Source organism: Macaca nemestrina, chromosome 1, assembly GCF_043159975.1.
Source record: "Macaca nemestrina isolate mMacNem1 chromosome 1, mMacNem.hap1, whole genome shotgun sequence".
NCBI lineage: Eukaryota > Metazoa > Chordata > Mammalia > Primates > Cercopithecidae > Macaca > Macaca nemestrina.
In genome coordinates, this window is record NC_092125.1 from 180,641,223 (window position 1) to 180,665,050 (window position 23,828).

Below are 23,828 nucleotides of genomic sequence, written 5' to 3' on the forward strand. Positions count from 1 at the left end.
GCTTGCAGTGAGCTGAGATCCGGCCACTGCACTCCAGCCTGGGCGACAGAGCGAGACTCCATCTCAAAAAAAAAAAAAAAAAAAAAAAAAAAAAAAAAAAAGAAATCACCAGACCATGATCCAAAGATAAGAATGCAAAAAAAAAAATTTTTTTTTAATTAAAAATATTTTAGGGCTGGGCGCGGCAGCTCACGCCTGTAATCTCAGTACTTTGGGAGGCCAAGGCAGGCGGATCACCTGAGGCCGGGAGTTTGAGACAAGCCTGACCAACATGGAGAAACTCCATCTCTACTAAAAATACAAAATTAGCCAGGCGTGGTGGTGCATGCCTGTAATCCCAGCTACTCGGGAGGCTAAGGCAGGAGAATCGCTTGAACCTGGGAGGCGGAGGTTGCGGTGAGCCGAGATTGTGCCATTGCACTCCAGCTTGGGCAACAAGAGGGAAACTCCATCTTAAAAAAAAAAAAATTTAAAAGAAAAGAAACGAAGTCACCCAATCAAATGTGAACTGGTGAATTGGTGAATTCTACCAAAAATTTAAGAGAAAAAAATACCAATTTACATATAAACTATTCCAAAAAACAGAAGAGAAGAGAACACTTCCCAGCTATTCTATGAGGCCAGCATTATTCTCGTATTAAAACAAGCCTGGGTGTGGTGGCTCACACCTATAATCCCAAAACTTTGGGAAGCCAAGGTGAGCAGATCACTTGAGCCCTGAAGTTCAAGACCAACCTGCACAATGGAAAGAAAACAACAAACCAACACCCTTGCAGACATAAACACAAAAATCCTTAACAAAATTTTAACAAATCAGGCCAGGCGCGGTGGCTCACACCTGTAATCCCAACACTTTAGGAGACCCAGGCGGAAGGATTGCTCAAGCCCAGGAGCTTAAGACCAGCCTGGGCAACATAGGGAGAACCCATCACTTAAAAGAAAAAGATTAGCAAATCAAATCCAATAATATATAAAAAGGATAATATATCATGACCAAATACCAAACATTACCCCAGAATATCGGATAGACCAACAGTCAAATATCAACAAATATAATTCATCATATTAACAAACTAAAAAAGAATAACAAACAAAATAAGAACATTGGCCGGGCGCGGTGGCTCAAGCCTGTAATCCCAGCACTTTGGGAGGCCGAGACGGGCGGATCACGAGGTCAGGAGATCGAGACCATCCTGGTTAACACGGTGAAACCCCGTCTCTACTAAAAAATACAAAAAACTAGCCGGCCGAGGTGGCTGCCGCCCGTAGTCCCAGCTACTCGGGAGGCGGAGGCAGGAGAATGGCGTGAACCCGGAAGGCGGAGCTTGCAGTGAGCTGAGATCCGGCCACTGCACTCCAGCCTGGGTGACAGCGCGAGACTCCGTCTCAAAAAAAAAAAAAAAAAAAAAAAAAAAAAAAAAAAAAAAGAACATCTCAATAGATATCTAAAAAGCTTGTGAAAAAACGTGGCTGGGCACGGTAGCTCACACCTGTAATCCCAGCACTTTAGGAGGCCGAGGCAGGTGGATCGCCTGAGGTCAGGAGTTTGAGACCAGCCTGGTCAACATGGTAAAACCCCGTCTCAACTAAAAGTACAAAACTCAGCCCAGCTTGGTGGTCGGCGCCTGTAATCCCAGTTACTTTGGAGGTTAAAGCAGGAGAATCACTTGAAACAGGGAGGCAGAGGTTGCAGTGAGCCAAGACCGTGCCACTGCACTCCATTTCAGCCTGGGAAACAGAGACTACATCTCAAAAAAAAAAAAAAAAAAAAGGCGGGGGGTGTAAGGTCGTGCCTGGATTCATTATTTGCATGTGGATATCCAGTTGTCCCAGCACGACTTGTTGAAAAGATTATCTTTTTTCCATTATATTGCCTTTGCTTCTTTGTCAAAGATCGGTTGACTATATTTATGTAGGTCTATTTCTGAATGCTTTATTCTTTTCTATTTATCTATTTGTCTAATTTGTCTGAACTTTTTTGTCAACACCACACTGTCTTAATTACTGGAGCTTTAGGGTAAGTCTTGAAATTGAGTAGTGTCAGTCCTTCTGTTGAACTTGGGAGGGAGACCTGGTCTCAAAAAAAAAAAAAAAAAATAGGCAGAAGGAGGGACTTCTAATTTATATATATTTCCTTTTAATTATACTATGGGATTATGGATGGATTTTACTATTTTATAATTTTTAATAATTTTCAAATAAAAGTTACCAGGGCACATACCATTTACTGCTGGAAAAAACACGTATTTTTCATGTGTCATAAACATTATATATTCACTTACATAACCTTATTTCTCAGTCTTCTCCAGCTGCCACTCTAATCCAGACAGTTTTTTAAACTGTTCCCTGGGTGTATCATATTCATTCAGACACCCATGACTAGGCTCATGATGCCTTCTCTGACATCTAGGAAGAACACATTTCCCCTTATCCACTCCTAAATTATCCGATCTAACTTCTACCACTTTTCAAAGGTGTTCTTTAAAGGGGGAAACAACTTATTGATTTGAATGCCTATTAAGTGCCACTTTTGTGGTTTCTAAGAAATATTATCATATGTATTTAAGTTAATTTGGGGTAGAGGTCCTTTAACGTTTCAACAGAGAAAATGGGATCAGGTTGATCACATAAGTTAGATAATAGTATAATTTTAGATAACAGTAAAAAATTATCTTCAACTCATTTTCTTTTTTTTTTTTTTTTTTGAAACAGAGTCTCAGGCCAGGCGCGGTGGCTCAAGCCTGTAATCCCAGCACTTTGGGAGGCCGAGACGGGCAGATCACGAGGTCAGGAGATCAAGACCATCCTGGCTAACACGGTGAAACCCCGTCTCTACTAAAAAATACAAAACACTAGCCGGGCGAGGTGGCGGGCGCCTGTAGTTCCAGCTACTCGGGAGGCTGAGGCAGGAGAATGGCGTGAACCTGGGAGGTGGAGCTTGCAGTGAGCTGAGATCCGGCCACTGCACTCCAGCCTGAGAGACAGAGCGAGACTCCGTCTCAAAAAAAAAAAAAAAAAAGGAAACAGAGCCTCAGTCTGTCGCCCAGGCTGGAATGCAATGGCACATCTTGGCTCACCGCAACCTCCACCTCCTGGGCTCAGGCAAGTCTCCTGCCTCAGCCTCCCGAGTAGCTGCGATTACCAGCACACACCACCACACCCGGCTAATTTTTTGTATTTTTAGTAGAGATGGGTTTTGCCATGTTGGCCAGGCTGGTCTCGAACTTCTGACCTCAAGTGATCCGCCCATCTCAGCCTCCCAAAGTGCTGGGATTACAGGCATGAGTGAATTTTTAATTTTCTTTCTTTCTTTTCTTTTCTATAAATTCCATTTAGGGTTTTTTTTTTTCATGCCAATAATGTTTTTTTTGTAGTTTCCTATAGCCTAAAGAGGTTTCCAAGCTGTCTTTTATTTCTCTAAACATAACAAACATGATTAAATCTGCATCCAATAAATCTAGTTTTGGCAGTCTTCAGAGATTACCTTTTACTGCTCCTTCTTTCTTTCGGTTCTCAATTGTGGTGCCTTGTTTCTTTAACACTTAAGGTTATCTTTAACTGCGTGTCCTTGAAATTTTACTTGAAGGGCTCTCAAAGCCTGGAAGAAGGGTGCTTTCCTCCAGAAGAAAATCTGGCTAGGTTACTACCATTCTGGAACTACTTTAGATTCAATTCATGGTTTGAGGTTTCCTGGACCACTCAGATAATGAGAATGTTGGCAGTGATCCCACATGTGGGCTAGTCTGTGATTTATTAACTCAATGAAAGGTTTTACTGGGTTTTTTATTCTCTTTTTTTTTTCTCCCCTGTTTTACTGGATGCCATGGTAACTCTCCCTATCATCTCATGGAAGTGGGCAGTTTTACTTCAGGTTCGTCCTACCCAAAGAGTTTATCCTTACACAGTATCAATTTAATGTGGGTATTAAACTTCTGATCTTGGGAAGGTCTGAGCTTTGACTACTTCCCCTTTCATTCCAGGGGGCTGTCAAAATTGTGGCTCACAGCTGCCTGATCAGCAAAGATCTTCAAGGCAAAACTAGTTGCAAATGCTGATGTTAATTCTCTGGCATTCATCTGCACTTCCTCTCTCTTGCTAGTTCTTCAATACCTTTAGGATTTCTTTTTTCATATTCTATCCAAATATTTTAGTTGTCATCAGTGAGAGAACTGGCTCAAAAAACTTGGCTTGCCATTACCAGAATTAGAAGTCCCACATTTTATTAACTCTCTTCAATTTGTTGAATGAATTTCATTTATTGAATGTAATTCATTGATCAAAAAAATGAATAAATGAATGGCTTTCAAATTAAATAGATAAGTCAACTTCAAATTCAGTAATCTCATATCTTTGAACATCAGTTTCATCATTGGTAAAATAAACAGTTTGAACAAAATTATCTCTAAGATTCTTCACTATTCTAAACTACCAAGATCTATGCATACATATAAGTATCACCTTTCAACTTTTGGGTTATATTAGCTCACTTAGTAACTATGCCAAAATAACACTCACTTTTATTCCAAGGCTTCCCTTACTCATCTTCTCAAACCCAAGAGCCAAGACACATTCTGCCACACCTTAAAGGAAAATGTAATTATTTTGAAATTTCAAATTTCTAAACACCAACAAAATACCATTAAATACTTCAATTGAAATAAGTGCATCAAGTGAGAGCACAGTGGCTCAAACTTCTAGTCCCTAGTCCCATCAGTTTGGGAAATCAAAGCAGATGAATTGCTTGAGGCCAGGAGGTCAAGACCAGCCAGGGTAACATAGTAAGACTCTGTCTCTACAAAAATTTAAAAACTTAAAATGTTTGAAAAATCAGCTGAGTGTGGTGGTACACACCTGTAGTCCTAGTGACTTGGTAAGCTGAGGCAGGAGGTCACTTGAGCCCAGAAATTCTGTCTCTAAATAAATAAGCCAATTTACATAAAATGTAAAAACATACTATAATCCCACAAAGGTTTTTGTTGTTGTTGTTGTTTGTTTGCTTTTTTTTTTTTTGACACAAAGTTTCAGTCTGTCACCGAGACTGGAGTATAGTGGCAGGCTCACAGCTCACTGCAGCTTCAACCTCTCAGGCTCAAGCGATCCTCCCACCTCAGCTCTCTATTAGCTAGAGCTAATTTTTGTATTTTTTGTAGAGAAAGTTTTACTGTGTTACTTAGGCTGGTCTTGAGCTCCTGGGCTCAAGCAATCTGTCCACCCCAGCCTCCCAAGTGCTAGGATTACAGGCATAAGCCACTGTGCCCAGCACCACAAAGGTTTTTTTGGTTTTTGGTTTTTTTTTTTTTTTTTTTTTTTGAGACAGTATCTCACTCTGTCACCAAGGCTGAAGTGCAGCAATGCAATCATGGCTCACTGAAGCCTAGACCTCCTGGGCCCAAGCAATCTGCATGTAGCTGGGACCGCAGGCCTGTGGCACCACAACCAGTTTTCTTGCTTTTTTTTTTTTTTTTTTTTGTAGAGATGGAGTCTCACCATGTTGCCCAGGGTGGTCTCAAATTCCTGGGCGCAAGTGATCCACCCACCTCAGCTTCCCAAAGTGCTGGGATTACAGACATAAGCCACCAACCAGCCAAAGTTTTTAATAACAGAAAAATTACAGAGAAAATCTTTATATTCTTCTAGATAAGAGGAAAAATCGGGCTGGGCGTGGTGAATCACGCCTGTAATCCCAAAACTTTGGGAGGCTAAGGCAGATGTATCGCTTGAGACCAGGAGTTCGAGACCAGTCTGGGCAACATGGCAAGACCCCATCTCTACAAAATATACAAAAATTGGTCGGGTGTGGTGGCACACACCTATGATCCCAACTATTAATACTTAGGAGGCTGAAGTGAGAGGATCACCTGAGGCCAAGAGGCACAGGTTGCAGGGGCTGAGATCATGCTACCATACTGTTGCCTGGATGAGAGAGTGAGGCCCTGTCTCTAAAAAAAGAAAAGAGGAAAAATCAATAAGGTGCTTAATTCTTCTCTTGAGTCTCAATATGTTAATAAAATTTTGTGTTAATGTGGAAATATGTTTCAGTAATGAATATAAAAAGCTAATTTAGAATCACAGTTAGAAAAGCATTTAAAATTTGAAATTAAAAATTAAAAAATGAACCCAATGAAAATCTCAAAAGAATTATTTTTGGAGAGAGGGGGCACCTAAAAATGATGCTGCTAAAGTTCAACTGAAGAGCCAAACATTCCTGCAGGAGCTGAATTAAAAAAAAAAAAAAGACAGGATTGCCACATTTTTTCCTAAAAAAATAAAAGAAATATAATGTAACAGAAACAGGGACCACTAGCATTATCAAACAATATAAAGTTCCAATAATTAAAACGCTGGGTAGTGAAATAGTAATCAACAATCAAATCAGTGGAACAGAGAGAGGACCTAATAAAAAACCCTAGAATATATGGAAACATAGGATATGACACATATACAAAAGAACTGAAAATACACGGCCACCAAAAAAAAAAAAGTATATACAATGTTTACAATGGCATTATCTTCGCCCTCCCCTGACCATTTTTAAAAGACAGTGTCTTGCTCTGTTGCCCAGGCTGGAGTATAGTGGCACAGTTATGACTGTGCAGTTATGACTGCAAACTGCAGCCTCAGTCTCGAGACTCAAGCGATCCTCCTGCCTCAGCCTCCCAAGAAGCCAGGATTACGGGTGCCATGCTCACTATGGCAGCATTATTCATAACAGCCAAAAAAAATAGAAACAATCCCTCAACTGATGGAAACCAAAAAAAAATACGCAAGCAACAATGTCTATCAACTGATAAACAGGTAGAAGAAATGTGGTATAGCCATCCTAGCACTTTGAGGGGCCAAGGCAGGAAGATCGCTTAAAGCTATTAGCTCGAGATCAGCCTCAGCAACATAGCAAGACCTCATTTCTACTTATTTTATTTTTATTTTTCTTCTACATTTAAAAAACAGTCCATCTATTTTTTAATGTGATATATCCATACAATGGAATATTATTTGGCCATGAAAAGGAATTAAGTACTGATATATGCTGCAACATGAATAAACTGTAAAAACATTGTGTTAAGTGAAATAAACCACAAAAGGCCATGTATTGTACAATTCCATTTATATAAATATTCAGAATACGAAATTCCACAAAGAGAAAGTAAATTAGTGGTTTCTAGGGACTGAGGGAAGGAGAAAATGGAGAATGACTGCTAATGGGTACAGGGTTTCTTTCTGTGGTGATAAAACTGTTCTAATATGACCAGGTGTGATGGTTCACACCTGCAATCCCAGCACTTTGGGAGGCCAAGGTGGGCGGATCACTTGAGGTCAGGAGTTTGAGACCAGCCTGGCCAACATAGTGAAACCCCGTCTCTATTAAAAATACAAAAAAATTAGCCAGGCATGGTGGTGGGTACCTGTAATCCCAGCTACTCGGGAGGCTGAGGCAGGAGAATCACTTGAACCCGGGAGGTGGAGGTTGCAGTGAGGTGAGATCGCACAACTGCACTCCAGTCTGGGCAACAGAACAAGACTCACTCTCAAAAAAAAAAAAAAAAGTTCTAATATTACATAGTGGTGATAGGTATACAATTCTGTGAATATACAAAAAACACTGAATTGTATACTTTTATGGTCTATAAATTATATCTTACAATGCCTTTTTAATTTTATCTTACTTTAATTTTTTTTTTTTTTTTTTTTTTTAAGAGACAGAGTCTCACTGCGTTGCCCAGGCTAGAGTGCAGTGGTATGATCATATATCCTCCAGCCTCAGCCTCCTGAGTAGCTGGGACCACCATGCCTGGCTAATTTTTTTTTAATTTTGTGTAAACATAGGGTCTAACTACATTGCCCAGGGTGGTCTTGAACTCCTGGGCTCAAATGATGCTCTTGCCTTGGTCCCCCAAAGTGTTGAAATTACCAGTGTGAGCCACCATGCCTGGCTGATAAAGCCTTTTTTTTGTTTTTTTGTTTTTTTGTTTTTGTTTTTGTTTTTGTTTTGAGACAAGCTCTGGCTCTATCGCCCAAGCTGGAGTGCAGTGGTGCCATCTAGGCTCACTGCAATCTCTGTCTCCCAGGCTCAAGCCATCCTCCCACCTCAGCCTCCCAGGGAGCTGGGACTACAGATGCATGCCACCATACCCAGCTAATTTTTGTATTTTTTTGTAGAGACGGGGTTTTGTTACGTTGCTCAGAGCTAGTCTCGAATTCGCAAGCTCAAACAATCCACCCACCTCGGCCTCCCAAAGTGCTGGGGTTACAAGCATAAGCCACCACACCCGGCCTGATATGGCCTTTTTTAAAACAAATACATTATAAAATAATTCCTCTGATGGTCGTGTGATTAAATGATTAAAATGGGGCAATATTTAAGTACACTAGACAAGCACTCCTTACCACCCTGAATCAGCTGGCGGGCCATAAACAAAGCAGTAGAACCAGTAGAGCAGTTATTGTTGACATTGATTATGGGAATTCCAGTCATTCCCAAACTGTGATAGATAGCCCTCTGCCCACAGGTAGAGTCACCTGAATAGAAAAACAAAAATTTTAATATGGAGAATTACGGAGCTGCAATGCAACATAATACTACATTATGTGTTTTTTTAATATTATACCTTTGCCAAGCATATAACACATGCAAGACAATATCTTAGAAACAGTTTTAACACTAACCATCATTTACTCTGCAAAAAAGACTGAAAACAGAATATATGTGCACTTTCTTTATATAATACAGAGGTAGAGAAGTAAAGAAATGATCAGCTAATAGAAAATGATTCCATCTGGCTAAGGCTATATGATAAAGAAAGCAATATTTCATAAACACCTAAATGTCGGATAAAAATCTTTAAACCTTGGTCAGGTGCGGTGGCTCACGCCTGTAATCCCAGCACTTTGGGAGGCCAAGGCGGGCAGATCACAAGATCAGGAGATCAAGACCATCCTGGCTAACACAGTGAAACTCCATCTCTACTAAAAATACAAAAAATTAGCCAGGTGTGGTGGCATGCACCTGTAATCCCAGCTACTTAGGAGGCTGAGGCAGAAGAATCACTTGAACTAGGAGGCAGAGGTTGCAGTGAGCCAAGATTGCACCACTGCACTCCAGCCTGGGTGACAGAGCGAGACTCGGTCTCAAATAAATAAATAAATAAATAAAATCTTTAAACCTATGACAGTGATTAAAAGCCATGATTTACTTTTCATATAAAGATTCCACAACTTCGAAAAGTTTAAAAGACCCTGCATGCCAAGGCATTCCAGGAAAACATGATCCATGTTAAATACATATGTGACTTCCTTTCCCAAGTGTAAAAAGTAAAGTAGAGGTTCCTCTTCAAAGACTTTCCTCCCCATTTAATTAGGAATAGATAGTAACTTCTCTTAGAAGCAAAATATATTCAAAGACCTATGCTAACATTCTTAAATATCTGCTAGCCATGGTAAAGAAATCAATGTACTTTATGTTCTTAGTTCCTACTATTTAGCCTAAGTACTTGCCCTGGCATGCTTATACTGGTCCAAGCAAGCATTAGGTCATAACCTGTTCCTCTTCCTTATTTGAAGGTGTTTTTACGTTTCTTGGCATTCCACAAGTTACTTCCTCCTTCCTTTGTTCTCCTCTGCCTTTGCCTCTTTTAAAAAGTTCTAAGTTGCTAGCCAATCGAGACAAATACAGAATGTGAGGTCCCGTTCCAGCCAATGGAACTGGACACAGCAGTAGGGTGGACACGTCAGGTTATAAATGATCCTGTCTCCTTTGTTTGGTGTACTCTCGTGGCAAAACTGCTGGCAAGTGTACCCTTTCTGAAGGAAGTAAAAGTGGCCTTGCTGAGTAAATTAAATTTATGTTCAAGTGCTATTTCTTTACAGCACCAAGGAACAAGCATTTCAAACACAAGTAACATGACCACCAAGGTAGACATGCTGGAGCAGTGTGATGGGAATATCTGAAGGTACAGGCTCCAGGAGTCTTCAGCAAAATCAGGAAAGTTAGGGATCTGCTTTTCAATAAATATATTCTGCATCCCTTTAACCCAGTATGTTTCCCTTCTAGAATTCTCTTGATATCTTGATATCTCAAAGAAATAAATCATATATATGCACAAATATTCATCTACAGTAACACCTACTATAGTATTTTAATAATACTGTATATATTCATAGTATTTTTATAATAACTAGAATTTAGAAAATATCATTACTACTTCTAAATAAGCTATAGTAGACCTTCAAGAGTAGAATATCATATAATCATATAAAATGATGTAGGGGTTCCCCTACACACCCCACCCCTTTGCCAAAAACAAAAAAAAATGTTGTTGGGGTTGGGGAAACAGAGAGATGTTAGTCAACTGGTACAAACTTTCAGTTATAAGATGAACAAGTTCTGTGGATCTAATGTACAGCATGGGTGGTAATTAATGTACTAATTAACTGGAGTGTGGTAATTATTACACAATATATACATAAATCATCTTATTTTATACCTTGAATATATTCAATCTTTATTTGACATTAAGTATTTTTTAAATGCTGTGAAGAGACTGGAACTTTTAAATATCCATTAAAAGGGGATTGGTAAAATAAATTATAATACATTTATTCAATGAAACACTATGCTTTTTTTTTTTTTTTTGAGATAGAGTCTTGCTTTGTTGCCCAGGCTGGAGTGCAATCTCAGCTCACTGCAACCTCTGCCTCCTGGATTCAAGCGATTCTCGGGCTTCTCCCTCCTGAGTAGCTGGGACTACAGGTGCATTTTTTGTATTTTTAGTAGAGGAAGGGTTTCACCGTGTTCGCCAGATGATCTCGATCTCCTGACCTCGTGATCTGCCCGCCTCGGCCTCCCAAAGTGCTAGGATTATAGGCGTGAGCCACAGTGCCTGGCCGTATTTTTAAAAAGACCAAAGAAGATCTTTACAGTATGATTTGGAATAGTCACCAAAAGAAAAATTACACTAGGTTGACACATAAGGGAAATATATAAATAGTGGTAATCCCCTTAAATCAGACTTTGAATTCTGAGGGATTTTTTCTTTTTTTTTTCAATGCAAATATAATTGAATGAATTCTGAGTTTTTGAGGGTTAAAATTGACAAATGTCTCTGTATTGTTTGTGTAGCTGCTGCTAGATTCAGGTAAAAAAAATTTAGAATACACAGTTTAATACATACCAAAAACATAGCCAACACATGCCTGGTCCACTGCTGAATAAGGGATCTGTGCATCAGCTAAAGCCTTCTGGCCTATAAAAACAAAAGGTTTTTATCAAAAAGTGCTTTAAGTATTTGTTTTAGGAGAGTAAAAATTAAGCTTAGAGTTTTCTCAAAGTAAACTACTCTATATAGTCTATGCTCAATTCAAATGACAAATCCTTCATCAAATCATCTCAGATCTCTAATTTCAAAAGTAATCATTTTTTCCTCTAAGCTACTGCATCACTTTTCCGTATCTCCTTTTTGGTACTTAACACTTTCTGTTATAACTTCACATCTATCTACATTAAATCTGAAGAGTCTTACAGCTTCTTAATGACACGGTCCTTGTCTTATTCATCCCTGTAGCTCCACTGCACATCTAGAGGGTAAAATGAGAAAGACTGTCATTACTGGGAGCAGACAGCACAAATGTGCTCATCTTACAAAGCCAAGATCAAGAGATGACTCTGTCTATGGAACAAGAAAGAGAGCTTAAGGATGCTATCAAAAGTGGCAGAAACAACTAGTGGATGAACTGAGAAAAATTATGTAAATAAATGAGAAAAATTATGTAAGTAAACTGGAAACAAGACAGTGAGGTTGAAAAAAAAGTGTGAGCTAAATCCTCATTTATGACAGTGAGAAAAAACAGACATCTAAAACTGACAAATCAAAAACTTGAGGAAGTATTTAGATAACCACCAGAAGAACTAAAGCAAAACAAGTTAAAAGAAGTTGTCCATGGGGGACAGTCCTGAGAATTACAAGCCACTCTTCCTTTTTTTTTTTTTTTTTTTAAGGACAAGGTCTCTGTCACTGAAGTGCAGTGTTGTGATCCTAACTCACTGCAGTCTAACTTCTGGGCTTAAACGATCCTCCCACCTCGGCTTCCCAAAGTGAGGGGTAAAAGACATAAGTCACCACACCTGGCCCTGTATTCCTGTATTTTCTTTCTTTCTTTTTTGAGACAAAGTCTTGCTCTGTCGCCAGGCTGGAGTGCAAAGGCGCGATCTCGGCTCACTGCAACCTCCACCTCCCAGGTTCAAGTGATTCTCCTGCCTCAGCCTCCCAAGTAACTGGGATTACAGGCGCCCACCACCATGCTACTTTTTGTATTTTTAGTAGAGAGGGGGTTTCGCTGTGTTGGCCAGGGTGGTCTCAAACTCCTGACCTCAAGTGATCCGCCTCCCTTGACCTCCCAAGGTGCTAGAATTACAGGCGTGAGCCACCAAGCCCAGCCTCTTTTTTTTTTTAACCATATAAATGTATTTGAAAGATTTTTTTAATTCACAAACACACTAATTATAATAATCAATTATAATTTATAAAGTAATTGATTACAGAATTGGGTTAGTCAAACAATGAGTTATCTTTTCCTGCTTAACGTATGGGCAAAAAATAAATGTCTTATAATAACGTTCACAAGACTATGTTGAGAAGAACATTCTCATATGTTTCCAATGAGACTCTAAGGGTGCAAATGCTGAAAATTAATTTGGCAAGAATCTTGGCTGACATGGTGGCTTACTGTACTTTGGGAGGCTGAAGTGGGAGGATCACTTGAGCCCAGGAGTTTGAGACCAGCCTGGGCAACATAGTGGGAACCCATCTCTACAAAAAATAAAAATTAGCCAGGTGTGGTAGCATACACCTGTGGTCCCAGGTACTTGGGAAGCTGAAGAGGGAGGATCACTTGAATCCTGGAGGTCAAGGCTACAGTGAGCCGTGATCTCACCACTGCACTCTAGCCTGGGCAACAGAGCCAGACGCTGTTTCAAACAAACAAAAAAAAGAGGCCAGGCATAGTGGCTCATTCCTGTAATCCTAGCACTTTGAGAGACCAAGGCAGGAGCATTCCTTGAGCCCAGGAGTTCAAGACCAACCTGGGCAACATGGGAAAACCCCGTCTCTACAAAAAAATACAAAAATTAAGGAGGCATGGTAGTGTGTGTCTGTGGTCCCAGCTACTTGGGAGGCTGAGGTAGAAGGATTGCTTGAGCCCAGGAGGTCAAGGCTGCTGTGAGCCATGATCACACTACTGCACTCCAGCCTAGGCAACAGAGGGAGACCATGTCTCAATTTAAAAAAAAGAAACTTAAAAATGATCATATTCACTATTCCTACGATTCTACTTCTAGGCTCTTTCCTCAAAAATAAACAGAGATTAGAACAAACATTTATTTAGCAAAATGTTAACTAAAATTTTTCTAAAATATCAAAAACTTGGGAACCTAAATGTCCAACAAAAATAACAGCATATATATAAAATAATATATTATGCACAACTTAAACATTCTTTTCCAAACAATTTTTTTTTTTTTTTTTTTTTTTTTGAGATAGACTCTCACTCTGTTGCCTAGGCTAGAGTATAGTGGTGCTAACTCAGCTCACTGCAAACTCCGCCTCCCGGGTTCACATCATTCTCCTGCCTCAGCCTCCCGAGTAGCTGGGACTACAGGTGCCCACCACCATGCCTGGCTAATTTTTTGTATTTTTAGTAGAGACGGAGTTTCACCGTGTTAGCCAGGATGGTCTCGAACTCTTGACCTCAGGTGATCTGCCCGCCTCAGCCTCCCAAAGTGCTAGGATTACAGGCATGAGCCACCACGCCTGGCCCTTTTCCAAACAATTTTAAGTAAAAGGGGAAATGCTCATGATAAAATCAATTTCAGAAATAAGGATACAAGCCGGGTGCGGTGGCGAGTGCCTGTAGTTCCAGCTGCTCAGGAGGACTGCCTGAGCCCAGGAGTTTGAGGTGGTATGCACTATGACTGGACCTGTGAATAGCCACTGCACTCTAGCCTGGGCAGCATAGTGAAATGTTGTCCTTAAAAATATATAAATATATAAATAAATAAATAGGATACAAAACTACAAATGTGATCCCATATAGCCATAGGGGGAAAATGCTAAAATAGAATAACACCAAGATACTAATAGTGATTAGGTCTGGGTCAAAATTTTGTTTTCTTTAGTACATAATTATTTGTTACAATAAAACACATGCATTGCTCTTATAATCAGTGGGAAAGAATGAGTTACAAAAAGGTATGTTTAGCTGGTACTCTGTACCTCCTTTAAATGATAACAGCAGGCCAGGCATGATGGCTCATGCCTGTAATCCTAGCACTTTGGGAGGCCAAGGCAGGTGGATCACCCAAGGTCAGGAGTTCAAAACCAGCCTGGACAACATGGCTAAACCCCATTTTTACTAAAAATACAAAAGTTAGCCAGGTGTGGTGGCAGGCGCCTGTAAATCCCAGCTACTCGGGAAGCTGAGGCAGGAGAATCACTTGAACCCAGCGGACAGAGGTTGCAGTGAGCTGTGACTGAGCCACTTCACTCTAGCCGGGGCCAAAGAGTGAAACTCCATCTCAAAAAAAAAAAAAAAAAAAAAAATGCTAACAGCATGTTGTACCTTTCACAGTCTACTACTCACTGTCTCTCTAAACTTGCCTTATTTTCTCTACTAGATGGTAAGAACCTTGAGATCAGTATATCACACCAATCTGAAACCTTCCCAGTGCCCAGGAGGCACTCACTATTTGCTGCACACTTTTTCCTAATGTCAGATTTTCTGTATAAGCTTTCAGATTAAAATAATTATTAAACAAAAATGTTAAAAGGATAAGAAAACAATGGAAGCACAGAAGTTAACTATCTGAAAATGTTTCAAGGAGTTCCATGGTTGCTATATCACTCAAGCACATGTCATGTGCATTTAGATGTAAAGGGGTCCCCAACCATTCTCTGAGGAAAAGGAGGATATAGGAATGTATAAAGACTAGAAGTCCTTAAGTAATGGAAGTGACAGGACACAATTCTGCTGGTGTGCTCCCCTCCATTCTATGCATTTAGGAAATAACGGGAAAGAAAAGGGAGCAGAACCCCCTCCTATAAGCAGTCTGGAGAAGTGGGGTAAGACTTCTAAACCAATACCCCTGCCTCAACACCACAGTCTACAAATGAGTCCAGAGACAGCAAGTGCAAAAGCATCTACAGAATCTCAGGGATTTTTATCCCCAAGTTGTATTTGAATAAATGTTTGACGAAATGTGACTGATGTGGTCTGAAGGTGCTGTAGGTGAGATCTATGAGTGGAGTAATCCTTTGGCACTGCTCACTTCTTTACATAATTAGAATGGGGGAATATTTTTAAGAGCAAAGCTAGGTTTTAAAAGTTTTAAGTTTTGTCCAGGTGCAGTGGCTCACACCTGTAATCCCACCATGGAAGGCCAAGGCAGGCGAATCACTCAAGCTCAGGAGTTCAAGACCAGCCTGGGAAACGGTGAAACCGTCTCTACAATTTAATTTTAATAACTAAAAAAAAAATAATAATAATAATAATAATAAATAGAAGTTTTAAGTTTTATCCCATATAAAAGTTCATTTATTAAAAGATATTTACTTTCCTAATGTTGCTTGCAAACACAGTATTAATAAGTAAGCTGAGTAAATCAGACGGGCTTTTTTTTTTTTTTTTTTTTTTTTTTTTCCCCCGAGACGGAGTCTCGCTCTGTCGCCCAGGCTGGAGTGCAGTGGCCGGATCTCAGCTCATTGCAAGCTCCGCCTCCTGGGTTTACGCCATTCTCCTGCCTCAGCCTCCCGAGTAGCTGGGACTACAGGCGCCCGCCACCTCGCCCGGCTAGTTTTTTGTATTTTTTTAGTAGAGACGGGGTTTCACCGTGTTAGCCAGGATGGTCTCGATCTCCTGACCTCGTGATCCGCCCGTCTCGGCCTCCCAAAGTGCTGGGATTACAGGCTTGAGCCACCACGCCCGGCCTTTTTTTTTTTTTTTTTTGAGAGACCTGGGCACTCAGTTGCCCAGGGTAGAGTACAGTGATGTGATCTCGGCTCACTGCAACCTCTGCCTCCCGGGTTCAAGCAATTCTCTTGCCTCAGCTTCCTAAGTAGATGAGACTGCAGGCACCCACCACCATGCCCAGCTCATTTTTGTATTTTTTAGTAGAAATGGGGTTTCACTATATGTTGGCCAGGCTGGTCTCGAACTCCTGACCTCAGGTGCTCTGCCCGCCTCGGTCTCCCAAAGTGTTAGGATTACAGGCATGAGTCACCATGCCTGGCCAGATTTCTTATTACTAGTCAATCCCCAAAGTTAATTTCAAACATCATAACTTTACCTCAATATTACCATTTTATAATCAAAATATTATATACACACTAAAGTAACTTCAAATTTTTTAATGAAATAAAAGAAATTGGTCAAAAAATATAGAGAAAACTGATCAAATTATCTCCCACTTAAGAGACAGGCAGAAGCTGTTTGGAGGCATCAGTTAAGAGGAGAACGTTTAACAACGCAGAAGATAAACATTAAGTGAATAGTGTCTGCCCTGAGAACCACTGCAATTAATCAAATCTCTTGAACCTTCGTTTTGGAGGACAGACATGCTCTGATTCCTTGTATAACATGTAAGTATTGAGTTGAATAATAAGAGTTGATGTTGAAGGAATGGTTAGAAAGAGAAAAAAGAAAACAAAAAAAAAGTTGAGGCAAAATCTAAATATATATGTACTGGATGCTTATGGTAATAAGCAGGAACATCTAAGGAATAAACACAGTAACTCCTTTTGGGTTGCCTGGCAACAAGGTAGCAGGAATTGAGTTGGGGACGCTCCCTAGGAAAAGGACTGTGCCTAACAACTTATGGGATGAAAGAGACGGTCTCCAAGTGTTGACAGCAGGTATTTCCCAGAATTCTCCTAAACAACTGGCACCTAAGCTTAGAGTACTTGCCCCCAAACCAAAACATTTATTTAGGTGTTCCAGCAGCTGCTGCCCCTCTCTATCATCAGCACCACCTCTAGCTGGCAGAGTTCCACCCAAAGAAGGAGGGTAAGTAAGGAGGTCTCTATACCATGGCTAGTACAAAGCTGACTGCCCAAAATCAGCCAGTGGTAAAGCATCCAGGAAGCAACTGGTTATAAAAGCCACTCGTAAGCGTGTGCCCTCTACTGCAGTGGTGAAGAAGCCTCATCGTTACAGGCCTGGTACTGTGGCACTCGGTGAAATCAGACGTTATCAGAAGTCCACTAGGCTGATTCACACACCTCCCTTCCAGCATCTGGTGCAACAAATTGCTCAGGACTTAAAAACAGATTGGCACTTCCAGAGTGCAGCTATTGGTGCTTTGCAAAAGGTAAGTGAGGCCTATCTCGGCCTCTTTGAAGACACCAACCTGTGCACTAACCATGCCAAATGAGTAACAATTACACCAACAGACATCAAGCTAGCATACTACATATGCAGAGAAGGTGCTTAAGAACCCACTATGTCGGGAACCATTTCATTCTCAAAAACAAAAATATTCTTTTCTTCTTGTTAGTGGTAGTTCTCAACGTTAGATTTTTTTTTCCCATGGAGTCAAAAGGCATCTAAGTATATGATTGCAAGTGGAAAAATAGGGGACAGAAATCAAGTATTGGTAGTTTTTCCATTTTCATTTGTGTGTGAATTTGTACTATAACGGCAGGGATATAAAGAAGCCTGTTAGGCTGGGTGCAGTGGCTCACACCTGTAATCCCAGCACTTTGGGAGGCTGAGGCAGGCGGATCACCTGAGGTCAGGAGTTCGAGACCAGCCTGGCTAACATGGAGAAACCCTGTTTCTACTAAAAATACAAAAAAAAATTAGCCAGGCGTAGTAGTGCGTGCCTGTAATCCCAGCTACTCGGGAGGCTGAGGCAAGAGAATCGCTTGAACCCGGGAGATGGAGGTTGCAGTGAACTGAGATCACGCCATTGCACTCCACCTTGGGCAACAAGAGCAAAACTCCATTTCAAAAAAAAAAAAAAAAAAAAAAAGCCTGTTAAATTTTTCTGGCAATGCCAGCATTTAGATTTTTACAAAACAATTAAATTTCTTATTGATGGCAAAACAAATTATTTATATATATCATGTAAAGAAGCTCTCATGCTTGTCCCCTTTTTAAAAACAAAAGAGAGGTGGGGGAGAAGGAGAACAATGGATGCGGATCTCTCTGCTAGAACTCAGACCCACAGTGTAGCCAGATGCAGCCTGGTCGTGGCACGTCTCTAAAGAATGCCAAATGCTTAGAGAACCAGGACCCGTACACCTGTACATCTTTCTCCCTGTTGGTTCCACTCACACTAATATTCACCCGTCTTTTGCTCAAAAGTACTAATACTCATTAGAATAAACAATAACAGCGGCCGGGCGCGGTGGCTCACGCCTGTAATCCCAGCACTTTGGGAGGCCGAGGCGGGCGGATCACAAGGTCAGGAGATCGAGACCACGGTGAAACCCCGTCTCTACTAAAAATACAAAAAATTAGCCGGGCGCGGTTGTGGGCGCCTGTAGTCCCAGCTACTCGGGAGGCTGAGGCAGGAGAATGGCGTGAACCCAGGAGGCGGAGCTTGCAGTGAGCCGAGATCGCGCCACTGCACTCCAGCCTGGGCGACAGAGCGAGACTCCGTCTCAAAAAAAAAAAAAAAAAAGAATAAACAATAACAAACTATAACACCTCCTTTAGTTGTGCAGTAACCTAGTGACAGAAAAAGAATTCTCTATGTTGGCTCAATGAAGTGAAGAAAACCACCATAATGGTATTTAATACATTTTGAATGTGATTATCCCTTTTCCAGGAAAGGAAGACACTAATTTTATTAGAACTCCTAAAGTTAACACCCACTAGAATGATGTTATCCCTTTTAATGACCCTACCTCTCTCTCCCACAGATCCCTTAACCACCTCAGCAAATATTTGGACAGCACATAAAATTGTAAGCCACTCTCTGCTCTGGCTATGTAGCTGCTAAGAATGCCCAAGCTCTTTTCCTTTGCAGTGAGTCACTAGGCATTTCTCTGCACAGGTTCTTCTCCCTTGACTGGGCTTCTTTTTGTGCTTGCAAGGCTGCCCCATCCATGAAATCAAGACAGACCACATAATAAACTATGAATGTTCAAAGATCTAAATGTTCTATGTTACCTGCTTCTCCTGCCAAGTCAGGGTAGTCTCTTGAATTCTCAGCTCCAGGCCTCATGAACTAGAGATACAGAAAGAGATAATAAATACAAACAAGTATAGTTACTTTTTTTTTTTTTTTTTTTTTTGAGATGGAGTCTTGCTCTGTCACCCAGGCTGGAGTGCAGTGGCATGATCTCGGCTCACTACAACCTCCGCCTCCTGGGTTCAAGCCATTTTCCTGGTTCAGCCGCCCCAGTAGCTGGGATTACAGGTGCACACCACCATGCCCAGCTAATTTTTGTATCTTTAGTAGAGACAGGGTTTCACCATGTTGGCCAGGCTGGTCTCAAACTCCTGACCTCGTGATTCGCCCACCTCAGCCTCCCAAAGTGCTGGGATTACAGGCGTGAGTTACCGCGCCCAGCCAAGTATAGTTATATTTTCTACACAATGAAAATCTATTCATTCACTACTCAAACAAAAAACACATTGAGCACTTCTTGTGTTCTTGGACTCTAATAATAAATAATACAAAATCCTTGCCCTCAGAGTGCTTCCTGTCTAACCTAAGACAGACAGTTACACTACAGTGTCAGAAGTACAGAATGTCTTGACAGAGACATCTACCCAGACTTGGAGGGAGGACAAGAAAGGCTTCCCAGAGAAACTGCCATTTAAATTAAGTCCTTATGGATGAGTAGCAGTTAGCACAGTGAAAGAGAAAGAAATTTTGGAGTAAAGGTCTAGAAGTGAGAGAATACAGCAGTTTTTTCTCTGTGGAAGAACTGTACATAATTTGGTACGACATAGGTTAAAGCACAAAGTAGAAAGTGTTAAGGATGGCTGGGTGTGGTGGTTCACGCCTGTAATCCCAGCACTTTGGGAGGCCGAAGCGGGCAGATCACTTGAAGTCAGGAGTTCAAGACCAGCCTGGCCAACATCGTGAAACCCTGTCTCTATTAAAAATACAAAAATTAGACAGGCATGGCGGTACACACCTGTGATCCCAGCTCCTCGGGAGGGGAGGCTGAGGCAGTAGAATCACTTGAAACAGGAGGCAGAGTTGCAGTGAGCCAAGAGAGCACCACTGTACTCCAGCCTGGATGACAGAACAAGACTCTGTCTCCAAAAAAAAAAAAAAAAAAGTATTATGAACACAAAAGTAACTTAGGTCCAAACAATGATAACAACTAATATTTATTGGGCACTTACTGTGGTATACATTGTGTTAAGCATTTCACATGTATTTACTCATTTAATCCTCACAATCATCCTAAAAGGTAGGTTCCATGCATTACAGATAAGAAAACTAGGACACAGAGAGATAAACAACTAACCCAGGGGCATAGAGCTAATAAGTAATAGAGTTGAAAGCTTAGTCTAGTTCTGGAACCAACTCACAAGGGACCCTTTATGCCCCGCAATGCCAGTCTGGGCTTTATCCTGAAGACAGTGTTTTTGTTTGTTTGTTTTTTGAGACAAGGTCTTGCTCTGTCACCCAGGCTGGAGTGCAGTGGTAAGATCACAACTTACTGCAGCCTCAACCACCCTGACTCAAGCAATCCTCCCACCTTAGCTCCCCTTGCACCCACAGTAGCTGGGACTACAGGCACGCACCACCACGCTAAGTTAATTTTTGTATTTTTTGTACAGATGGGGTTTGCCATGTTGCCCAGGCTGGTCTCAAACTCCTGGGCTCAAGTGATGCTCCTGCCTCAGCTTCCAAAGTGCTGCAATTACAGGTGTGAGCCACCATGCCCAGACAACAATGTTTTTTAAAATGAGACTGGAATAAAACAACAATTAGATACCACTATTTATTAAAACAGCAAAATTCCAAAACACTGACATCAAATGCTGACAAGGATATGGAGCATTAGGAAGTCTGGCAATTTCTTACAAAACTAAACATGTACAGGCTGGGCATGGTGGCACACATCTGTAATCTCACCACTTTGGGAAGCCGAGGTGGATGGATCATTTGAGGTCAGGTATTCGAGACCAGCCTGGTCAACATGGTGAAACCCTGTCTCTACTAAAAATACAAAAATTAGCTGGTCATGGTGGCCAGCACCTGTAATCTCAGCTATTCAGGAGGCTGAGGCAGGAAAACCCAGGAGGCAGAGGTTGCAGTGAGCCGAGATTGTGCCACTGCACTCCAGCCTGGGCAACAGAGCAAGACTCGGTTTCAATAAATAAATAAATGAAGCAACAATAAAGTACACACAATACACGTACAAATTAGCAATAGCACTCCTTGGCATTTACCCAAAGGAGCTGAAAAATTACATCCATATAAAAACCTACAAATGGACGTTTTTTGTTGTTGTTTTGTTTTGTTGAGATGGAGTCTCACTCTGTTGCCCAGGCTGGAGTGCAGTGGTGTGATCATAGCTCACTGCAGCTTCAACTTCCCAGGCTCAAGCAATCCTCCCACCTCAGCCTCCTAAGTAACTGAGATCACAGGTGCTCATAATCATGCCTGGCTAATTTTTACATTTTTTTATAGAGATGGATCTCACTATGTTGCCCAGGCTGATCTCGAACTCCTGGGCTCAAGCAATCCTCCTGCCTCGGCCTCTCAAAGTGCTGAGATTACAGGCATGAGCCATTATGATAGAACCACACAGATGTTTATATTAGCTTTATTCATAACTGTCAAAACTTGGAGGCAATCAAGATGTTCTTCAGGAGGTAAATGGATAAACCATGGCACATCCAAACAATGGAATATTATTCAGTGCTAAACAGAAATGAGCTATCAAGCTATGAGAAAACATGGAGGAACCTTAAATAGATATCATATTAAGTGAAAGAAGCCAATCTTAAAAGACTACAAACTATGATTCCAAGTAAATGACACTCTGTAAAGGTAAAATTTATAGAGACAGTAAAAAGATCAGTGGTTGCCAGGAGCTGGTGGGAGAGAAGGATGAATATGTGTAACACAGAGGATTTTTAGGGCAGTGAAACTATTCTGTGTGATCCTATAATACTGGATACATGTCATTACACATTTGACAAAATCTATAGATGCAAAATACCAAGAGTGAACCCTAAAGTAAATTATGGTCTCTGGGTGATAATGATGTGTTAATGTATGTTCATCATGACACAAAGGTATCACTCTGGATGTACCCTTGCTGATAGTGGGAGAGGCTATATATGGAGGAATGGGGGAAACACATGGGAAATCTCTGTACCTTGTACTCAATTTTGCTGTAAACCTAAAATTTCTCTTTTAAAATAGTCTAGTTTTAAAGAGAAAGAGACTGGGAATGATGAGACTTGCATTTTAGATCATCCTAGACACAATGTGGAGAAATGATGAAAGGAGTATGGCAGGAGGCAGTGAGACCAACTAGCATGATTCTGAAACAGGCCAAGTGAGGGCTAATACAGAAGCAAAAAAGATAGAAAGAGATAGACCTAAGAAATACAAGGGAAGTAAAATCTACTGAACTTGATGACTGATTAGGTAAGATGTAGTGCCTTGCTGCTGAGTGATCATGCTAAAGCAAAACGACTTTGACTATTGTTTTGACTGCAAACCACAATAAAATACATTTTACAACCCAGTACACACATATATACATACCTAAGTGAAGCAAGACTTTCATGAAACAACGAGTGAGAGAGGCATAAGTCTCTCGTATTGACCCAAATTTACCTTTACAATTTTTAGTTTTTCCTTCCATCCACTCTCCTACGAGACTTAATAGTACAAAATGATTCTCTAGTTGAATGGGTATTTCTTCCTAATTCAGCCTCTAAAACTCTTTCAATATATTTTGATCAAATAGCCACTTTGATTGGGTTAGGATGTCAACGTATCACTAAAAAGAAGAAAATGACCATGCTAACTCCTTTACAACAGACAATCCAGTCAGCCACCCTGAACAACTTCTCTCCAGCGATCCAGGTCCGGCTCAACCTCTGCCTCCTCCTGATACTGATCCTTCTACCCTCTGTCACCCCACAGACTGTTAAAAACTATAAATATTGGGCCTATGTTCCTTTTCCTCCTCTTATTCGAGCCATGACATGGATGGACGCCCCTATCGAGGTCTATGTTAGTGATAGTATTTGGACACCTGGTTCTGTAGATGATCGTTGTCCCGCCCAACCTTCAGAAGAAGGAACCCCTTTCGATATCACTTTAGGTTTTAGGTATCCACCTTTGTGCCTGGGACCCACTAATGGATGTCTCTCATTAGATATTCAAACTTGGGCAGTCACACTACCATCTGGTCACTCTGTCCCTCCCTTAGGACACTTGGTATCAAGGCTCTCATTAAAACCTCTAAGGCAGATCAAAACAAGAATCACTGATTATATTCACATATCGCAATATAAGCCTTTAGGACCTGCGTGTCCTCTCAACTTGTCTTCACATGCTGACAAATTAATATGGAAGGATTGTATTAGTTCAGAAGGAATGGTGTTATTTAATTCTTCTCACTACACCACTGTTGATTGGGCTCCTAAAGGTCATATTACTAATGATTGCTCTCAGGGTCACAGAGATTGTCAACATTTTCTCTATGATATTACTTATCAAAAAAGTAGTGACTATTATATCGTAGATTAAACTCCTTTTTTCCTTTTAAGTGGAAAGGGGCAGGGGTTGCCCCTCCAAAGCCAAGGCTCGTTGTTCCCCACTTAGGAACTGAACATTCAGAATTATG

The 23,828-nt window shown here is 40.9% G+C and overlaps 1 protein-coding gene across 5 annotated transcripts in view; it reads right to left on the bottom strand.

Moving 5' to 3' along the window:
- The window catches only part of LOC105495064 (sterol carrier protein 2), a 125,345-nt gene that overhangs the window by 85,100 nt on the left and 16,417 nt on the right, over window positions 1-23,828 (bottom strand). For 4 of the 5 annotated variants that reach the window (XM_011764232.3, XM_011764236.3, XM_011764231.3 and 1 more), the window contains exons 2-5: window positions 19,162-19,219; window positions 11,169-11,240; window positions 8,386-8,517; window positions 4,516-4,580 (exon numbers count right to left, since the gene is read on the bottom strand). In XM_011764232.3, the coding sequence (XP_011762534.2) occupies window positions 4,516-4,580; window positions 8,386-8,517; window positions 11,169-11,240; window positions 19,162-19,219 (327 nt within the window). Of the gene's footprint in view, window positions 1-4,515; window positions 4,581-8,385; window positions 8,518-11,168; window positions 11,241-11,516; window positions 11,535-19,161; window positions 19,220-23,828 lie in introns of those variants that run through there. The other variant, XM_011764234.3, reaches the window with a different exon arrangement.